At 45.0% G+C, this 21,853-nt stretch overlaps 1 protein-coding gene across 1 annotated transcript in view; it reads left to right on the top strand.

Annotated features, from left to right (window-relative positions):
* The window catches only part of TGM4 (transglutaminase 4), a 29,826-nt gene extending 8,680 nt beyond the window's left edge, over positions 1 to 21,146 (top strand). The window contains exons 2-14 of the mRNA XM_084620922.1: positions 1,671 to 1,853; positions 2,220 to 2,326; positions 2,894 to 3,023; positions 3,578 to 3,696; positions 5,559 to 5,666; positions 8,169 to 8,343; positions 8,478 to 8,616; positions 9,969 to 10,072; positions 12,680 to 12,931; positions 14,072 to 14,371; positions 16,416 to 16,585; positions 18,844 to 18,980; positions 20,355 to 21,146. Coding sequence (XP_084477048.1) covers positions 1,671 to 1,853; positions 2,220 to 2,326; positions 2,894 to 3,023; positions 3,578 to 3,696; positions 5,559 to 5,666; positions 8,169 to 8,343; positions 8,478 to 8,616; positions 9,969 to 10,072; positions 12,680 to 12,931; positions 14,072 to 14,371; positions 16,416 to 16,585; positions 18,844 to 18,980; positions 20,355 to 20,496 — 2,066 coding nt within the window. The 3' untranslated portion in view covers positions 20,497 to 21,146. The remainder of the gene's footprint in view (positions 1 to 1,670; positions 1,854 to 2,219; positions 2,327 to 2,893; positions 3,024 to 3,577; positions 3,697 to 5,558; positions 5,667 to 8,168; positions 8,344 to 8,477; positions 8,617 to 9,968; positions 10,073 to 12,679; positions 12,932 to 14,071; positions 14,372 to 16,415; positions 16,586 to 18,843; positions 18,981 to 20,354) is intronic.
* The last annotated feature ends 707 nt before the right edge of the window (positions 21,147 to 21,853 follow it).

Below are 21,853 nucleotides of genomic sequence, written 5' to 3'. Positions count from 1 at the left end.
CATGCATGAGCAGCCATGGCAAAAGGTGGCAATCCCCTTGCTCTGCTTGGTTCTGTTTTCAGTTTGTTCTCTCAAAAAATCCTGAACAACTAATCGTTTATTGTATTTAGAAGGGGCGGGAGTGAAGCGCATTGCAGAAACCCAGTAACTGAATATTTTGGAGAGTGATGCAGATAAGCTACTCTCTTCTATATAGGTTCTTATATCATGCACCTCATCACTATATCTGAGCACCCTCTGGTAGTGCGTTAAACAATGTAGCTAACATCTGTCTTGTGTTTGTTTCATCACCTTCACCCCAGGAGGGGAAGTGTGCGCCAGGGAGTGGTTTTGTGTATTTGTTTGTTAATATCTACACACACACACTCTATGTGTAAATGAAAGAAGGTAGAGTCAAAGAAATGTGTCTTGCACTCGGTGTGCACGCTGGTGAAGTTTGTGATGGTCTTTAGTGCCTACAGAAGTTCATTCCACAGTCCTGGGCCAGCCCTTGAGAAAGTTCCTTCCCCCACAGTTGAACTTCACCCTCGTAGAGTTCCATTGTGCCAGGCGGCAACAGGCACAAACAACACAATTGCCAGCTAAACTGAACACATCTGGCATCAGACAACTATCTATTGTTCCAGCCATCCCATACCCCTCGCCACAGGGTCTGAACACGTAGCTCCTATACGTCCAGAAATGAAGACCTCTACAAGCAGAGCTGAAGGAGCAGCACAAGCTTAATTTGTGTGGTGGAGGCCTGTGGTTTTGGAAATGAAGGTTCTAGGTTCTACTCCTGATGCTGCATTTAGATGCCGGTTACGTCATCCCTGTGCTGCAGTCCCTTTACACTGGCTGCTCTGAGGAATGCCCTTGAGATAAGGGAAGCCTCCCATATGGCATAGCATCAGCATAGACAGTTCAATGCCAGTTATGACAGCAGGTCCCCACTCAGAGGACACGTTGGGGGCTATTCCTGAGGGAATGGAGACATGAGTGAAGTGCTTCTGTGCTCTGGCAGTTCCCAGCTGCCTCGATGTCCCTTGGGGCCTTTGGCAGCCAGGCCCAAGGCAGAGCAGCCCTACATTGGCACCCAGATTGGGTAAGGCAAGAGTGGCATAAAGTCACCTTTGCCTCCCATTTTGGGCCCTCTGCTTAGCGCTGGTTGACTGCAGAGATGAACTGGGCCTGTTGTGTCTATGGCTTGGTTACACTCTGCTGCCAGTGACATCTGAATTTAAGAAAACTGAAGGAATTTTAAGCATCTAATTTATTTGTATTTTGTACATTTCGTTCAATTTGGGCACTGGGTAATCAGAGCCTGTTCTGTTTCACTGTTATTTCTAGTCCCTTTCATCCTCTGGTTCTTCAGCCCTTGCACAATATTATTGACTAGTTAACACTGAGGCGGGGGGAAGTTGGGGGCAGGATGACTGTTTGGGGTCCTAACGTGAGTCGGTCCTAAAATTATTTAAATTATTTAAATTATTTATTTGCACTTATTCATCAAACACATGGAGATGGGCTTGGGAGTTGGGTCCCACTAAGAATAGAAGCTACGCTCAGTTGCTTTCGTTATTTAACATAGTAAACAGTAAAAGCAACTGGAATTTGCCCCCCCGCCCCCCCCCAGGAGAGTTTTAACATCAAACCATTTCTCTTTCTCTCTCCTTGCTCATTGTTTCCAGCCAGCAGCCTGAAGACCCTTGGAGTTGATTTGCTCCAAAAGCAAAATGCCGGGCTTCACCACACTGAGGAATATCATGAAAACACCAGTCTGATTGTGAGACGAGGGCAGGTGTTTCAGTTAAAGCTGACCTTTGACCGGGAACTGAAAGACAATGACAAAGTGGTGGTGCAGCTCAGTGTCGGTAAGAACACAACTCTTTAGCTCTCAATGGTATGTCTAGCAATGCAGGAGTTGCCATGCTCAGGTACGCTAGCCCGACCAGACTTGTATGGTATCCAGTCTCAACACTAGCCAATGCTGCTATGGTGAAGAGTGAAGGAATGGATGCACCATAATGCACCTGGCCAATTTTATACTACATCATTATGGTGGAGACTTAATTTCTTCCATACCTTGGCTGGTAGCTAGATTATAGATCAAAGCATGAGGACAGGAAATAGAACCTTGTAGTCCTAACTACCATACACTTGGTCTAACCATTAGACCTTGTCATCTTATCACATGCTGATTCACACCTCCTCTGTATTTTGTATTGATCTATTTCCAGGTGAGAAACCAATGGAATCCAACGAGACCCTTTTGTTGATGAACCTGAGGTCTGGGCAGGACTCCCGGTGCTGGTGTGCCAACATCTCTAACACCAATGGGAAGGAGGTAGATAGATCACTTGTACACAAAATTTATTCAAGTGGCAAATGAAAGGACCACTTGGTGCTGCAATGGCAGAGTGGGTGCTCTGGGTATGCCAGGGCTGGAGGGCGCTGTGGAAGCAGGGACTACACTCAGCCTTGGGGAGAGAGAGAACACTTGTGTCACTCTCTAGGGGCTTGCTCTGAGGCAGATGGACGCAAGATGGAACAGCATCAGCAGGCTTCAAGGGAAGCTGTGCCCAGCCCTTTTCTATGCCTGGAAAAGAGTCACTGCAATATGGGAAGGGGAGTTAATTGGGAGACACGAGAGAATACTCAGAGCTCTGAGATTGGCTTCTGCTGTCTGCTCACTAGCTTTATAGGAGAAACACCATCCCGTTGAATTCATCGCTCTATTGCTATATTCTGACAGCTGCCTTGTCCTCCTCCCATCCATTTCTCCCTTCAGCACATGCCACAGGCTTGATTAGATTCATTGCTGTAAGATCAGAGAGTGTTACTTGTACCACATTTGTTCACACTGAAGAGGGGGCAATGTGATGGATAATCGCCTGCCTTGTGCTTTGCTTAGTGCCTGGTAACTGTGACCAGTCCGGCAGATGCAGCTGTTGGAAAATACTTTCTGAGTGTGAAAACTGGATCTCACATTTATAGCCCTGGAAACAAAGTTGTCTACGTGTTGTTCAACCCTTGGTGTGAAGGTAATAGAAATGGCCTCGTGACATGTAGTTACAATGACTGCTATAGGAGATGATGTGTTCTTTATACTTTCCTTCTTTAGTCTCAGTTTCTTGCTCCTCTTCTCTTTAAAACACTGACGCCTAATTCTTCAAGCCATGGAACGTCAGCCAATAATATTTAGCACTGATACTGGGCCTGACTGTGAATCCCTTACTTCCATTGGTGCTCCATTATTCACCCTAATGGTCCCATTTAAGCCAATGGCACTGTTTCTCTGAGTAGCTGCTCATCGATGGGAAAAAGGGGTTCACTGTCCAGTTCACTGTGAAGAAGTAGGTGTTGAAAAGAAAGATGTTTTCTACTATTTCATAGAGAACATGGTTATTTTTCCAGGGAAGGAAGAAAGTTCAGGATTAAATCTGAACGCTGTTTAATCATTAGTCTGGAACCAGTGCTGCTAACTCTAGGCTTCACTAGCTTTATGTTTCAAGAACAGAAAAGACTTGTTGAGCCTTTGAAAAGTTTTCTACCAAGTGCATGAAAATCAAGTAACATGTTCATGTGTTTTCTTCAGCTGACACAGTTTTCATGCCTAATGATACTGAAAGATTGGAATACGTTCTCAGTGACACAGGTTACATCTATGTTGGATCAGTACAAAATATAGTTGGAAGACCCTGGAATTTTGGACAGGTAAAAGACTGTAATAATATGGGCGTGATCACACTCTCTCTCTCTCAACATAAGCAGGTGCTATTCCAACAAATGTGACCTTTCGCTGAGACCCCAGTTCAAGGAGCTACGTAAGCACACACATATCTCAGAGGTCATGAGTAATCTTATTCATTTCAAAGGGAATATTCACCTGCTTAAAGTAACACACACGATTAAGTTCCTTCCTGAATCAGGGCCTGAGAATGGAGTTTTATATATTTATAGTCAGATCACAATGTCCAACATGAAGCATGTGAGACAAAGCATTCTTGGTAGAGGGGAGGTGGCTATGGAGCCAACTTCCAGAGGACCTCAGGCAAATCCAGAGTCTAATCATCTTTAGGAAACATTGTGAAACCTTATTCTTCAAAAAGGCCTCCCCACCCTATGAATGACACAGCACGGACACCCTTCTACTCAAACCCCCCTACACCAAGCCACAGTCCCCCAAGACATGGTTTTAAAAGGTAAATTAATGAAATCTAAAAGATAGAAAGCAAAAACCCTAGTCCAAGAAGAGTTTTTTACCCCGAAAAGGGAGACATGCCAGAAACTCCATGAAGTCCATGAGGGACTTTGCTATTGCTGTTGATTTAACATGGTGGGCACTCAGATATTACCATGATTGCAGACAATATAAAACCCTAAACGATAGATTTGATTTAAAAAGTGGTTGTTATTAATGTGATAATGATATTCAGAAAGTGTTACGAAATAAAAGATCTGATTCTCCACACTGTTACATCAGTGTAAGAAAGGGGAGAACTGGGCCCAAAAGGTCTAAAGACCTCATCATGTAATTTACACATTTACTGGTTGACCAGTGACTGAATGGGCATGATGGGTGAACTACCCTGTAACTCAGAAAGGTCACCCTCCAGGACAGCTCTGAGATACCGTTAGCAGAGAAGTGGAGGAAATCTGTATGTGTGCTATAGATAAAGAGAGAGCTTTGGTCTCTTGTGCTCTTTGGCATATTTCTTAAATTGTGTGTTCACACAAGTAATAAATAAAAAAAACAAACCAAAGTAATAGGTTCATCTACACTGGAATAAAAGACAGACGGTATGGCTGTGGCTGGCTCGGATCAGCTGACTCGGGCTTGCGGGGCTTTGGCTGCAGGGGCTATAAAATTGCAGTGTAGACGTTTGCATTCAGATTGGAGCCCGGGTTCTGAGACCCTGCGAGGGAGAAAGGTCTCAGAGGACTGAAGAAGAGCTCTGTGTATACACGTCTTTCTCACCTACAGAAGTTGGTCCAATAAAAGATATTATCTCCCCCACCTTGTCTCTCTACAGTTAGGTTGCAATATATATTCATTCTCCCTTTTACTCTCACAAGCTTTTGTTACTCACATGAGTACTTCCACTGACTTTGGTGAGACTATTAATGTAACTAAAGACTACTCATGTGAGTAAGGATTGCTGGATAAGGTCCTCTATATTAATGCATGGAGACTGGTCTATGCTTGCCCCCCAGATGAGGTCCTTCCATTTCAGGCCTTAGGCAGAGGTATGGCAGCTCTGGGGCCCTGTTCCTTGGATAACTGGTGAACTTCAGTCTCCATGGAAGTCAATCCAGTACCTTTCATGGACACTAAATTCATCTGACATAATAAAGAAGGTTTGGAGGTTAATCTCAGTCCTATAGATTAGTTGCTGTAAGAAAATTCCAGTGAAATGGGTTTTAGCCCACGAAAGCTTATGCCCAAATAAATGTGTGAATCTCTACGGTGCTACAAGGCCTCCTCGGTTTTTTTGCGCAAATGGACTTGTTAGCATCAGGCAGTTTGCATTTGGAGCAGCACATAAACAGGCCATTGTTTTTTATCTCCAAAACAGTTTGAGGAAGACGTCTTGGACTCCTGTATGTATCTCCTGGACAAAAGTAAACTCAAGCATAAAGTTAGAAAAGATCCTGTGATTGTGTCCAGAGCCATGTCTGCTTTGGTGAGTCTCTCCGAGAAGTGACTTGCCATTGACTCATTTCTTTTTGTTTTGCTGCTGCAAATCAGTTTGTTCCAACCCCTCTTCCACCTGTTTGTCTGTCTCAATCTCTTCCCTGCCCCTGGCATTTAGAAAACCATTACAGGCCTAATTTGAAACGGATTTTTGCTTATAACGCACATGGATCTGAAGGACAGGATCTGAAGAAACTGGCCAAGGGAAAAGGTAGCTGCAATGTAGCATCCCCACATTATCTAGCCAGTGCTCTCGGATTCATGGCTGCTATGCTGAAGTGGTACTCGCTGCAGCTGAGGAGGGTGGGGCAAGAATCAGGAGAACAGCTTGTTGTACATGGTACATTCCCCTTTCAGTGCACTAGAAGAACTTATGATGCAAAATGCATCCTGAGTTACAGCTCCTCTGAGCAGCCTGAGTTACACCTCCTCTCTGGATGTCTGAGCCTTACAGGAAGAACATGGGCAGCTGGCTGACCACCTTGCTAACTACCATAGCTACAGTGGGTGCCCTGTGCCCAGAGCAAGTGCAGGCACAGAAGGGATCCCCATGACAGGTTTGAGTTCCACTGGGTCTCTTGCCTGCAGGGCCAGTGTAACCACTAGGGTGCCTAGATTTGGGGGCACCAAAAAGTGGTGCCCCCCCCCATTTTTTTTTACACTATTGCTCCCGGCGGGGGGATGGGCCGCTCGCAGCCACGTTAGCACCTACCTCTGCGGGCGTCCTCTGCAACCGCGGGCCCCGCTGCCTCCCTCCATCGCGCCACACGTCACTGTCCGCCCGCGGCCCCTCGGAGCCACCTCCTCCCCGAGCTGCCGCATCACTCCTAGTCCGCTCCCTCCGGCTCTGGCAGTCCCGGACCCCCTGCTGCAGCAGCGGCTGCTGCCCGAGGGCTGCCAGCTACAGATCAGAGTGGGTGATATCAGCCCGCCTGCAGCTAGCCCTATTGACAGCAATGCAGTGGCGGTGGGGGAAGGAAGAGGAGACCGTGGCCACCGGTCCACCTGTGGGGGTGGATCATGGCCTGCCAGGGGATACAGGGTTAAAGAGCTGCAAAAGTGTAACCGTCCTCAGCACATGCCACCTTCCAAGGCTTCATCCCCGTCCATCCCTGCAGCCCTGTGGAGCAGGTAAATAGAGCCCCATTTTTGGGGAAACTGAGGCAGAGAACAGGGACGTGATTTGCCCAAGGTCACCTGGGGAGTCATTGTCGGAGTCCTGCTTTGAACACAGGGATTCAAGGGCAACACACTGCAAGTTTTCCGTGAAGAAACACAGCTGTCTCAAGCCCTTATGACTACAAGGAAAATCTTCCAAAGGTGATGGGAGTCTAGCCGACACAGTTCTGTCTACCTGAGTCTGCAGCCAGCCTGGGACAGCAGCTCTAGGAAATGTGGCAGTAACTGTTAAGTCTAATTACGACACCATCAGATTTTCATGTAACATGGATGGCCAGTTGCGTGGTGCACAACCACTGCAAGTGTGCGAGCAACTCAGGTTAAGTGCAGCTGAACCCTGGACAGGCTGCAGCACCCAAGAAATTTTTGTTCTCCTGCTGAATGACAGCAGATGCACCAGTAACTTTACTAGGTAGAAGTTTAGTGACCACATTAGGGCCATATCCTCCCCACTCCCAGCATTGGGCCAACTGCCCCTCATCATTCTCCTGATTGCTTGTATTGTTATTGATGGGAGATCTGCTGTGGATTGAGGGGTGTATATGGACCTGCCTTTGCAGGCTCAGTCCTGGCCCAGCATTTGAAATAAATTGCCCTGAGTTTCAGAAGTACTGAGAACCCCAGAGTTCCCACAGACATCGGGGGAACCGCAGTGCTCAGCATCTCTCAAAATCAGGTCCAGAATGACACAGACGCCTCTGCCCTGGGCCAGAGCTCTCTGAGTAAGGGGCTTCAGCAGCATGGGGCAGAGTAAAGCAACCATGACGATCATGACAGAGGCTGGAACTCTGTCCTCGCCTCACACCTGTGGGGAAGACAGGCCTTCAGACACCCCCTCCCGCCTCCATTGCACTTTCCAGCCCAGGAGCAAGGAACCATTTCACACCTTAGTGCTGGGGGGAACTGAAGCCCAGAACGGGGAAGTAACTTGCCTGAAGTCATCCAGTGAGTTGGTGCCAGGGTGGAGAATAGAAGCCAGATCCTGACTCCCAGCTCTGTGCTCTGATCCCCAAAACTTTCTAGATCCATGCCGGGGGGGAGGGAGGGCAAGAGGGACTCTAAACACATGCAGGAGACCCAAGAACATTTATTTCATTAAATATGTAGACTAAATAATGAAATTAATCAATTTTCAAGCAGAACGTGTATTAATTCTAATGAACAATGCCACATTATGCAGGATTCATTTTTGGAAGTTTATAATAAACGATGCTCCGGGGTGGCACAAGGTGGAAGTTTCGCTTAGGGTGCAAAATATCCTTGCACCGGCCCTGCTTGCCAGACTTCGTTTTCTCTATTCTCTGTGTCTTAGGTTAATTCCAATGATGACTCAGGAGTCCTTTTTGGGAACTGGTCAGGAATTTATACTGGTGGAACCTCTCCCATGGCCTGGACAGGAAGTGCCCTAATTTTGCAGAAATACTACAAAACAAAAAAACCCATCTGCTTTGGTCAGTGCTGGGTTTTCTCCGGAGTTCTTACTACAGGTAAAACACGGTACCATCCATCTTTCCTGATCAACCAAACACTGGGGAAAGATTCCTCCACACACAGTGCAGCCGGTGGTGGGGAACTTTCCAAACAGCCTTTCCCAGTGATGTTTTATTCGTCTATATTTCAGTCATGCGCTGCTTGGGGATTCCAGCCAGAAGTGTGTCTAACTTCGCTTCAGCTCACGATACTGAGGAAAATCTGAAAGTTGACATCTACCTGAATGAAAGAGGCGAAAAACTGGATGACATGACATCAGACTCTGTCTGGTAACTCTAAAGAATGCTAGATAATTCCTGTACTCCTGAAGCTTTCCTGTAGAACTTTACTTTGTATTTCTAATCACAAGGAAATTTTTCTTTTAGAACTTCTCGATTATTTTGAGTTTGCAGCTGAACAATAAGAGGAAGCTTGAATATTTTCTTTAGGCATTTCCCTATTAGACTGCATCTGAGATAGTTTGGGCTCTAGTAGGGTTTGTGTTATAGCTTAGCACCAGCTGTAGTTAAGGATTCCCAAGCTGTTCCATTCTAAGCCCCTGTTTTGTCCTGCTCATCTCTTTCTATCCTATCCAGCTGAAATTTTGCATGCTTGGTCTCTTTCTGAAGTTGAATTTTCCTGCAAACCACATGGAAAAGTGTTTCAGCCATCTTTGTGGATGAAGAAAATGAAAAAAAAAAATCCCCCTTTTTTTTTCATTACCAAAAAACCTTATGTATTGCTTGGTTCTAGTGCCTACATGGCTGGTGCTTGACATTTGTCATGGAAACAACTCTCGGGCCAGAGAAGTGTTTTCAAGTGACTTGATGCAATTTGGGGTTGGCTTGGCCGCATTATGAGCCTTCGAAAATCATACTTTGCTCATGAGCGGTAAGGGCCTAATCCAGTTCTAATTTAAATCAGTGGAAGACTTTCATGGCCTACAGTGGACATTGGATCAGGCCATACATTTTAAAAAATAACATTAAGGGTATTTTTAACAATGATCACGTAATGGTCTGAGCAAAGATAGATGGAGTTGTGCGTACATCAAAAGCCTAGCTGATTTATAGTGAATGAGGCAGGTCATGTTTAGGAGCCCAGCTTCATTCTGGGCCCAGTCCAAAGCCTATTGAAGTCAACAGTAAGATTCCCATTGGCCAAAGCCAGCAGGCTTTGGAGGAGGGTCTTGTTCTGCACAGGTGCATGTCCCTGTTCGCTCTCCCCAAATAAAGGGCCAGGCTGTGGCCTCCTTGTTCAGGCTGAGTAGCACATGGCTCCCCAATTAGTCTCATTGCCACCACTAGTAAAGCTGCGGTGTAAACTACCAGTCAGTGTGAGTAAGGAGATCACAATCTGACAATTAAAGACAGAAAGATGTAAGACTGCTGCAGTGCTTTACAGCTCTCTTCTCATTATGTACAAAGGATGTAATGCATGGAAAAATACAGATTTTTTTCCCCATTCTTTAAAAAAGTATATCTGATGTAAAAATGAGTCCGGGGACAAAACTGAGCCCACCTCTTCCTCTGGGGGATCAGTCCGATCGCTCAGCTCTTTGAGTCCAAGAGGCTGAATATGCATGTTAAATTGCAGGGTGCAAATAATTTTGTTTTTAACTTTGCAACCTAATTGCATGTAGGAATTTTCACGTGTGGAATGATGTGTGGATGAAAAGGCCAGACTTGCCCCAGGGTTTTGATGGTTGGCAGGCAGTTGATGCCACCCCACAGGAGATAAGTCAAGGTAGGATTTACAAACAAAGAGACTCTATTGTGATTTTGGGGAGCGGGGGACTATTTTACAAGGAAATCAAGTGCTTTGCTGAGAAGAGGCCATAAACACCTGCTTGACGTTAAGTACTTGACTAGTCCAATTCATGTCAAACCTGAGCCAAGTGAGTTGCCCAAGTTCACACAGGAGTAGATCTGAGAACAGAAGTTAGATCTCCTGATTCCCAGCCCTATGTTCTGACCTCTTAAATGAGAGTCCTTTGGCCTCACTGCTGGTGCCATGGATGTGAATGTTACGGCATTTTTGCAAGCAGAAAATCAAACATTTCCGGGCACTAGGAAATGAAAATGGTTTAAGGGGTTGGAGCATGGGGCTGGGAATCAGGAGATCTGGGTTCTGGTCTCATCTCTACCCTGATTTACTGGGTGACCTTGGGCAAGTCATTTTGCCTCTCTGGGCCTCCATTACTGAACAGGAGATGATCGTTACCTGCCTAAAAGAGTGTTGTGAAGACTAATTGATTAATGTTGGCAAAGCATGTTGATGTCCTCAGATTACAAGCACTACAGAAAGGCAAAGCGCTATTTTTATTTTACAGTAAATTCTATTGACACACTTTTTCAGCCTGTACCTTTTCGGGTCAGTTTCCAACATCCATCAGTATACATCTCTAGATCCTACAGATAAAGCAGGTTTCAAGGGGTTGGCCTGTGCATTAGCCCCTGTTACAGATGCTATTTAATATGCTGTCCCTTGCCATTTTGGGTTTGGGAATAGAGTAGTTAGCAACTGTATAATTGTAGCAGGAGTCAGAAGAGCTGAAATAAAGAAGGCCTAGAATTATCATTGCAAACTGAAATATGCTGAACTCCAGCACATACAGATAAATACTAAGGGCCTGATCCTGCAGTGCTGCTGAGCACTGTCAACTCTTATTATAGTCAATGGGAGTTGAGGGTGCTCAGCACCTCACAGGAAATGCTCAGCCGTGATTTTGGGCTTCAGGAATCTTTTGTTGCTTTGTAAAACCTGCTTAGAAATTGCATGTCTGCAGCTGGTTTCATAGGGGAGACTGTGGTAGGATTCCTAGCAGCATCAGCTGAGCTGAGGATTGCAACCAGGGCTACCAACAGTGAACATACAAAGAATGGGATTATTTATCAGATCTCTCCTACTCTAGAGTAAGGAGGAGGCTGGAGGGAGATGGCATCTAATGAAGCACTGAGGACTGCAGAGTGAGGGAGGGAGACAGACTGTAATGAAGAATAGGAAGTTTAAACTGGGACAAGGCCCTTAATGCACTGAACCTGAATGGTTCTTATGGGGAATTGTTCCCAGTGTCTTGAGAAAAAAGCATTCCTTACAAAATCAATCAGATTTCAAATAACAATAAAACACTTATATGGCACTTTTCATCAGTAGATTTCAAGTGCTTTACCAAGGAAGTCAGTATCATTATTCCTGTTTTTCATATGGGGAAACTGAGGCACAAAGCTGTGCTTTGCCAAAGGTCACCCAGCAGGTCAGTGGCAGAGCTGGGAATAGAACTCAGGACTCCTGAGTCTCAGTCCAGTACTCTGTCCAGTAGCCCATACTTCAGGGGCCTTATACTGACCCACAATCCCTCCTCCATCCCCACTATGCATTGCGAATGGACTGAAAGGACAAGAAATCCCACTCCTTTAATCCTAAAACAGCTAAGGGAAGGGAGCCACTCCTCTGAGCCTATGGAGGGAAACCCCATGTGATTAGGGCTTCATTGGCTTCGGAAAGGTGGAAAGAGATTGCATCGTCATGGAACAGTTTCTCTACCTGGTGTTCTTGCAAACCACAGAGAAAACTCCATTGCAGTTAATCATAACATTGTCACACTGCTTTCTTTTGGGGAACAGGGTATGGTAGAGGAGGAGGCAGGTGCTGTGCTGCTAGCCAGGAGGCCCAGGGAGTAGCATCAAGGTCCCAGTACCTTCTAAGCCCTGGGATTTCTGCAAAGGCTTCACAACGGCTATTTGTTGGGAGGACCATGATTTCCTCTCCCCACCCAGACAGTGAGTCAGAAACTACAAATTGCAGCTTCGGGGGTTTCCCATGTAGTGTTGCCCTTTCTGTAGGGTTTCCCTGAGAAGATATTACTAGCCCTGGTTCTATACATCTGTAAATGACAGGAAGTATTGTCAAATAGGGTAGTATTACCCTATATTACAGATGGGGAACTGGGATACAGAGGGTGAAAGGGCCTTACCCAAGATCACACAGCAGGTCAATGGCACAACCAGGAGTTGAATCCAGAGTCCAACTCCCTGAATCACAAGACTGTGTCTTTCTCATTCTGTGATTCTTAAAGAGAGTAAAATATATAGAAGCTCTTACAGGCCTCCCTGAGCTCTGCACCTTTGACACAAATCACATTTCATCATGTAAAAAATCTGCTACTTAAAGAAGCGAAAAAGTTTTGGGCTCGGAACTAGTGTGGAGTAGTATTTATTGCCAGGTTCAGTTACCAAGGGGGTGGGCCACTGCTGTGGGATGTCAGAGATATTGTGTGTATGTGGTGATTGAGGAAAATGGAGCCTCACTTAATACACGTGAAAAGAAAGTAACATTCAACATACTCTTTAGGTGTTTACCAGTGCGGCCCTTGTCCACTAAAAGCCATCAGAAGTGGGGAAGTCTATTTGCTCTACGACTCCAAGTTTGTGTTTGCTGAAGTGAATGCCGACAGGGTCTTCTGGCAGGTGAAGAACGTGAATGGCAAACAGAAACTTGTCAAACTGCGTGAGGAGTCCAAGGCCATTGGGAAGAGCATCAGCACCAAAGCTGTTGGGAAGAACACGAGGGAAGACATTACGGCACAGTACAAATTCCCAGAAGGTGACCGGTAGCCGAGATCTTTCCAGCATCCTGTAGAAGATAAGATGAGACTGTTGGTCACGTGATTCTCTGCAGACACCAGAGTAGTCACATGCTTTATCAGTGTGGAAATCCAATCGGCTGCTTTAGTAATGCACATTTAAAGTGTACTACTCGGCAAAATACATTCAGAAACAGCGAGGGAATCAGGAATATTGGCTGAGTATCTTTGTGTCTGCAGTGACACCTGCTGGCTGTTTTCCAGTAAGAGGTTGTAGCAAGCATGCTAGTAACAAGAGAAATAGGCCCAATAGATTCAGCAGTTCTGCTTGATCCAAAATTGCTCCATTTCATACCTTCTTCTATCTACAAATTATATCATATTTCAAGAAACAGCTCCCCCCCCACCACATACCCAGAAACTTGCTATGTTAAGCAATGTGACTATTAAAACATCTCATCTGAGGATCAGTCAGATTGGGAAATCAGAGGAACATTGCAGAAAGGCATTTAAGTTAGACTCTGCATTTGATCCTTCTTCTCACCAGTCTTCCAATATAGGTATTTTAGATGAGTTTTCTTCTCGACAGTTCTTGCAGTCTTAGGTCTTTGTGCTAGCCCATTCTTGTGAACAGAAGCCTTGGGATATCTGAACCTGCTTCACACTCCATTCTGTATATACAAAGTTCTATGGAACGCTTTTAGTGTAGTTTTTGGCCACCACATATTTATATTGACTCCCAGTCATCCTCCCCTGCCCCGAGTTGTGTAAACCTGGTGACCTAAGTTTTCAAAAAAGAGTAGTGTTTTTTGGGTGCTTAACTTGATAGACTGATTTTCAGGAAGTGCTGAGCACCTACCTTCTAAAGATCGGGGTCCTCTGAAGTGTCTGAAATTGACAACCCACAAAATTACTGGTCACTTCTGAAAATCTGGCCTGCTGTGTTCACCTGCTGTTTAAATCCTACGGTAGAGTAAAATCAGGAGAGATCTGTACACTAGTTTAAACATGCAGTGTTCAGTGCTGGGAAGCATGCCCTGCTGTGCTGTCTATATTTTAGCAGAAGGATAAACAGAGAAAAATTGGACCAGATTGAGGAAACTACAGTGCACATTATTTGTTATGACTTTAGCTTTGCTTTTCCTTTTCCTGGTATTCAGGCTCTCCAGAGGAAAGGAAAGCTGTGGAAAAGGCTTGCTCCTATCTGAACTCTTCAAATTTGGCAGTTTGTCACAGCACAACTCCTCCACCCCTCCAGGCTGGGATCCAACTGGAGGTAGAGGGCGAAAAAGCTTTATGGCTGGGCAATCCCATTAATCTGAACATCATTGCAAAAAACAGCTCTGCTGGGGCGTGGACGATCAATCTCGTTGCCTCTTGCCAACTGCAGTGCTACACCGGGAAAGTAGAGGCCAATCTTGGATCCATCAAACAGATTGTCCAGACTGAAAGCAAACCTGGTGGGTCCATGAATCTGTCATATCCCATGTGCCTTCTCTTATGATACTGCAATGTGTCTTCAAGACAGCTAGTGTGGAATGACTGTGAATCAACACAGGTGTATGACCTGGGGTCTGACGATGCTTATGGCATAGCAAAGAGGGATTTGTGCAGGGGAAGGTCTATATAATTATCATTATTTATTTCTTCTATGGCAGTGCCTAGTAGCCCCAGTCATGGATCAGAACCCCATTATACTAGGTTCTGTACAAACACAGAACAAAGAAAGACATTCCCAAAGAGTGTATAATCTGAAACATTTGCATTTAGTTTGATGGCCTTTTGGTTGCCTGTGTGAAATAAGTTTGCTAACTTCAGTTCAGTTCCCAGTGGATGAGTGTCGACAGCACTAAAACCAACACACCAATTTGCACATTTTGGCATCTAAAATTGGTTGGATTATTGGTTGTGTAATCATTAGGGATTGTGAATTTAAACCCTTTTGTGTTGTTTCTGTTTCTAAATTGTTGATGAACTGATTCAGGGCTTCTGCAAATGTATTCATTCTCGGCTGTTATTTGCAGAATAGTTTACACAAACTAATTTCAGACAATGGGCTGCTCCTGAACTGTTCGCTAAAGCTGTTTGTCTTTGTTATTCATGGTGTGCCACTGGGGGTCACAAGAGAGTATTTCTGATCCCTGGCTAGATGACTGAAATTTTTTAAAACAGGAGACTAATGAATGACAAATAATTAACAGCAAATAATGCACTTGCAGTAAGAATCTTCAGAGGAGTAGTCAGTCACTCAGGCTAAAATACGTTCAGTTCTCGGGATTCATGAGTGTATCACATATATAAAATGGCCATCTGAATACACAGAAAGTATGTGATAGGACACTTCCTCTACTACTAAATGGGGGTGGAGGTCTGCTACATAGGTTGGGACTTTAAAGGTGAGGACAGGAAATTTAAAGAAGATTAGTTGGACGGAGATTTTGTGGCTAGATAGAATTCGGTCTCCTGCAAGTCAAGTGTGGGAGCCTTTCACAAGCACTAAGGAGGTTTTCCAGAAAATTAGGAATAAAATGCAAAGTTAAGAAGAGGAGAGAATTTACATAATCCCAATAAATACCTTCTGTCCTGTGCCTCTGGCAAAGAAGTGGAAGTAGCCCAAATGCAGCTATGCATTTCATACGTCCAAATGCACTTAAGCACTTTACAATCCATCCTATCAAACTACTTCTGAATCAAGGAAACACACTATAACTAATAAGTGCTGAAAGCTTCTGCCAAGAGAGTTACATATGGGACAGAATCTTCCCTTGTCAATCAGATATTGCTCACTTGAACTTTTCCCCCAGAGGGTCTTCATGTCCCTGGTTCTCACCCATATAGGCCCCATCATTACTGTGCCAAGGCCTGGGTGGGACTTTCTTTGGAGTTCCATTCCTCAACCCTAACCATGGCTTGCTTAGTAACTGCAACCCCACCCTTTTCGGTGAGTGTTGGCCTACTGCCTCTGCAGATAATTCACCTTCTGCCCATATTGGAACTAGGGACGTAAACTCCCCTGCTGCCGAGCCCAGGACTCCCTTGCTTCCTGGGGGGCAGCAGCCGGGAGAAACCCAGGGTGCGGGGATGGGCAGGGGATTCCCTGGGTGCAGGCGGCTGGGCCTGCAGCAAGGACTGGTGTCTGGGATCCCCCGCGTCGCAGGGGCTGGTAGCGGAGCCCCCGGTAAAATGTGGGGATCCTGCAGCACCCCCCCCTTTGCTCCCCAGTTAAATGTTTAACCGTGTAACCAATAAAATTTTAGTCAGTTACAGGGTTGCTTTTTTTTTTAACTGTTACTTACATCCCCAGTTGGAACCATGTTAGACCAGAAGCAAAACAGTTCCCATTTATTGGTCCATAATTAAAGCTATGCAGCACATCAAGTCTATGTAGAATAGACATCACCAAACATTTTCATGAAGATCAACTGACTTTCTGCTTCAGCCTTCTGTTGTTGTGTACAGAAAATGCTGCATTAACATCTTTTTCCCCCCCTGTTGTTTGTCCAGTTATTCAGCTCCCTCTGAATATTGCAGCTGATGATTATATGAAGACTGTAACATCTGTTGAGGATGAACTTCTCCTAAAAGTCAATATTATTGCTGAGATTCAGGAAACTAATGAAAAGCTCACTGATGAACTCACACTAACGTTCCAATATCCCCCTCTCAAGGTGGAGGTAAGAAGTTAAATGACTGGCGAAGCTGTGCATAGATACCCTGGTGATGGGTATTATAGAAACGCCTATGGATGGATGGCTAGGTAAATAAGTAAGCCAGAATTGTGACTAGAAAGACAGACCGCTAGTGAGAACTGAGCATCTGGATATTTTACAAAATAAGGGCATAGAGCTCTGCTTCCAGATAAATGTAGGTGCCCCGAGCTACCCCAACCTAACATGCTTTGAGCAGGGGGTTGGACTAGATGACCTCCTGAGGTCCCTTCCAACCCTGAGATTCTATGATATTCTACCTGCTAACATCGCAGTCAAGATTTTCAAAAATCGGAACCTAAAACTATGCTCCTCAATCCATATTTAGATACCTAAATAAGTGGCTTGATTTTCAAATGTGCTGAGCACCCAACACTCCTCTGGGAGAGCTGCTGGGAGCTCAGATGTTTTGAAAACCAGGCCTCTTGTTATAGGGCTAAATACCAGAGTGAGGAGCCAGACTTTCAGCTCCTCTTGTTACAAAGGTGGCTGCAGTGTTTGACTGGGCATTGCTGTGGCATTTTAAAGATGTCATAAAGATGGACTTTAAATCCCTTGGCACAGTCCCTCACAAAATCCTGGCTGAAAGATGAGTTGTAGTTGGTATAACTCTGTGTACATTCAGGTCAATTGAAAACTGCCTCACAGGCTACTGACACACGGATAGGTACCAAGTGAAGGGCCGATAGGCCAGTAGGTGCCATAGGGATCAGGGTTAGGCAAGATTTCATTCAACATTTCTATTAATGATCCAAACAACATATTCACTCAATGTTATTGTAGACTAAAGGCCAAATTCTTCTCTGGCTTGTGCTACAAAGGGGAGCTGGGATTCTGGGAGACACATCTCCCTCCGTAGTTCATGCTTCTGGCCAGGGTGGGGTTACACTGGTGCACCTGAGGGTTGTGTGATTCTTAGGCTGGCACCTCCCTGATCATTCAGTTATTATCCACACCAAGCATCCATCCACATCCATCCTCTATCTCTATTTTAATCACAATTGTTAATACAACAAAAGGGCGGGGAGTCTCTGAGTGCTGTTTCTGTTGTTAGAGTATTGCTTTGAGTCTCTCTCTCTGTGAATTGCTTTGAGAACAGACTCTGTCTTAGAATGTACTAACACAATTAGCAGCTTGCAAGTTTCACACATAGAGGGAGAGAAACAGCACCAAAAACCAAGAGACCTCTTAATTAGTAATACCCTGGAATTTAAACTATGGGGAATCAAACTCATTTGTGATTTTAATACAGAACTTCTTTAATATGATCCAACATAATAATGGTATTTACATCCTGATAAAATGCAAATTGATAGAGCCGGGGAATAGTTATCCAAAATACAGCTATCTGATGAAGGGTAGTATAGTCCCAGAGCCCTGTGCCAGGCTAAGACTTCAGCATGGACACAACCTAGAGATAATCCACTTTCCCGAGAGGCAGTAGCCTCTTCCATCGACCTAGCACTATCTACACCAGGGGTTAGGGCAGTATAGCTATATCTCTTAGGGGTCTGGATTTTTCATACCCCTGAGAGAGGTAGCTATACCAATGTAAATTCCTAGGGTAGACCAGGCCTCAGATTGCAAAGTCTGGGGATGTTCAAACTGGGAGGTTTGGTTTGGGCCCATTTCTATCTCTGGGCTCCTTATTCCCAAAAAGATATTAACAAATTGGAGAAAATTCAGAGGCCAAATAAATAGAATAACTGGAGCGAATGACCTCAGAGGAAAAATTAAAGGAGCAGAATATCTTGTCTGAACAACAGGTAGGATGGTCATGAGAATCAGCTACTTGTATATAAACACTGAGGAGTGGGAGGAGCATGTGCAGCAATAATGAAGGGGCATGGAATGAAATTGAGCAAATGAAATGTTGGGTTGAATATTAAAAGACTATTTCCTGTAAGTGAAATCTATTAGATGGTAGACTCCCAAGGAAAGTGGTGGCAACTACATTGTTTGAGTCATTTAAAATTGGAGCGTACAAAGCCTTGGAGAATCTATGTGGAAAACAACTCTGTCTTGGCAGGGAAATGGACCAGATGACTAACATCTCTGGTTTCTGTTAACTCTCTGACCTCAGCTGTTTGTCTCATTGACTAAGGCATGACTTTCTCATGGTCATTCTCTCTTTTAATGCAAGCTGCCATAGACATCTTCTATTCCGCTTTTTAATAAGAGGATACACCTAATCTGTGCCTCTGTAATCCTTCTTTATTTTGCAGATGCCAGAAACTGCAAAGATTAATGAAGATTTTACCTGCTCCTTTATCTTCAAAAATACCTTGTGTATTCCCTTGGAAAAGTGCAAATTGCATGTAGAAGGACTGGGCATTTTTAAAATGGAAACGATTGATCAAGGGTGAGATTACACTTAAAATAATTGTGGTACTTTGCATTAATGTATCTGCTGTCTGTAGAAATTTGTACACTTTTTAAAAGCAATTTGGTACATCCAATAATGTGTTCCATTGCCTTTATAAAGTCTATTGGCCCTAGTCAGACCTGGTACAAGCAGATGCAACGCCACACAATGTATGTTTCCGTGCAGCAGCCCATCTAACATTGGTTTATTCAACATATACAGCTTAAGAATAGACTTTCTTTGCCTTTTTCTTTCAATGACTTTAGCCTTATCAGAGTGTGGGATGGTCTGCCAAGGAAAGTGGAGGAAGCCACATCTCTGGACACAGCGAAAAGAAACCTAGGGCTAAATACACAAGGGCACTTAGGCATTGGCATGCCGGACTTCAAGGCAGCCTGCCGCCTGATGGAGTTCACAGCCCCGAGTTAGGCACCCAGGCTCCCACCATACAATGCATGAGGAGAGTTAGGTGCCTGAGAAGGGGATTCACAGAAGCCAGCATACTGAATGGAGAGCTACCTAAGTGAGCAGGTAGGAAATGCTGAGGCTAAGTCCCACCCCTCTCAGGGTGCTCAGCGCCTAAGTCCAGGCCAGAGGGCGCATCCTGTCCTGGAGTTAGATGCCTAAGCCAGGTCAGCTGCTTTGGTAGCCTGTGGCCTTGCAGCCAAAACCCAGAGAGAGAGAGACTCACAGCCCCTTATAGCTGATAGGTGAGTGCCCTGACCACTAGGCTAAGATGTGGGAAACCTGAGTCCAAGTCCCTGCTCCAAATCAGGCAGAGTGGGAATTTGAAAACAGGCCTCCTACATCCCAGGTAAGTGCTCTAATCACAGAGAAGGTGGTATGCCCCAGTCTGCAAAATTCCGCATCTGTTCGCCCCCGCGGTCCATTGTAAGGATTTAGACATGCTCTGGGAACACTTAATGGATCAGTCCCTGCAGGCAAGATAGGTGGGGAAATGCCTATTCTGAGAATCCTGCTGGGGCTTAGGTGTGAACTAGAGTGCTGAGCAAGTTGGCACCAAAAGTTAGGCCGTTTTGTGCATACACATCTGCAGAAATTGAGGCACATAGTGTTAGGCAGAGCTCAGCATTGCCTAAATGTTGTCCTTAGGCGCCTAAAGTGGCTGTTAGGCACCAAAGTCTCTTTGTGGATGAAGTCCCTAACCACCAATTGGCACTTTGGTTCATTCCCTTCCCTTCTCCCCCACCCCCAGTAGAATTTTTGTTGCACTTTGCGTTCAGACTGCAGGAAATATCAACTCTATGTAGACTATGAAAGCTATATTTCATTGGCAAAGAAACTGTTAGAAAGCAATGACTATACACAGCATTGTGTTAGTAACTGTCTTTTTCCCCCCCTTCTCCTTAGGGACATAATGCCTGGTAGGATCATTAAATCCCAAATAATATGTGCTCCAAATAAAACAGGAGAGAAAAAAATTGTAGCCAAACTGACGTCTAACCAAGTCAAAGGAATATCTGGGGAAAAGATGATTACCATCACCGCCTAGGGGAATTACTGAATATCTTAACAGGGTGTCACTCTTGGTCTTGCTGAATATGTACTAGAGATGGATGTCATTGGCACTTCCTGCCTCCTGGATTAGTGAATTAGAGGCGATAAGCCACTTACATTACCTTATCTCCTATTAAGGGCACAGTTGCTTTGATTCTAGTTAATGGGGATTTAATAAAGATTGTTAAAATCTACTTTCACCTGTATTAATTTGTCAGTTTATGATGATTAAGGACTTGTTTTGAGAAAGTGGGAATGGTTAGACTGTGGCTCATGCTGAGGTTAGCTTTTCCTTTTGTAACAATCACAAGCTTTGTGTAGTGATAATGCCATTAGTATCTGCATGCTGTTTTGCCTTTTTAAACTCCTGGATGGGGTGAAGTAATGGTTTATCTGTCAATTACTGTCATGCCTATTTTGGTGTTCCATGTGTGCCTCGATTCATAGGATGGATTGGGGTGTATCATATGTTACCGGACTGGCAGTATCATGCATTGTCGTGGTTGATATCCAGGTATTATGCATTATTGTGCTGATTGTAGCATACTGCGAGGTTTTACCTCACATAACATGGCTTTTCTTAAAGAAACAACCTAAAACCGGATCCCAAGCAGAGGTCTTCTGAATAGTCCCCCTTTTGTTATCTGTTTGGCAAATTCTTTTTAATTTGCACTTGCCTCTTTCATGACAATAAACCTCGTTACTTTTGGGTTCTGTAACTCTGTTATTGCTTCTTATTTCTGTATGTATCTAGTATGCTGTAGCCCATGATGGTACATGAAAAGTCTTGGATTTTTGTGGAGCACTCTGGTTTAGGCATTCTCCCCTGGTGTGTGACTAGGCTCTAATTGATTTAGTCTCCAAACCCCCAATGCTCTCTGTGCAGGCAAATCCAGAAATCTGCCTCTGTGGTCCTCCTTGCAGGACTGGAGCCTTACACTGCTCATCTTGCAGAAGGAAGTGGATGATCATTGTCTGTAAGATGACGGTGACCATATGTCCCATTTTGCCCAGGACAGTCCCTTTTTTAAGCCCTGTCCTGACTTTTTGGGCAAAAGTGGGCATTTATCCCATTGGCTCTTGCCGACTTGACTTGCAAGAACCAATGGGACAAACGCCCACTTTTGTCAGAAAAGTGGGGTGCAATGCGGAGGAATGTGCAGGGTGGTGAGAGGCAATGCCAGCCCCATACAGAAGGGGGAGGCATGGCTCCAGCAAGCAACGACCGCTTCATAGGGGGGGGTGGGGAGGGACAGGGCTCAGGCGAGCAGCAACCCCAGCCTTGTGCAGAGGACAGGCGGGGCTCAGGCCAGCCTCACAGGGGAGGGAGGCAAGGGGCGGCCTCAGGCCAG

This window comes from Lepidochelys olivacea (genome assembly GCF_965140295.1).
Source record: "Lepidochelys olivacea isolate rLepOli2 genome assembly, chromosome: 2".
NCBI classification, from domain to species: Eukaryota; Metazoa; Chordata; order Testudines; family Cheloniidae; genus Lepidochelys; species Lepidochelys olivacea.
The sequence above is the reverse complement of the archived record's forward strand: the minus strand, read 5'-3'. Positions and strand labels throughout refer to the sequence as shown.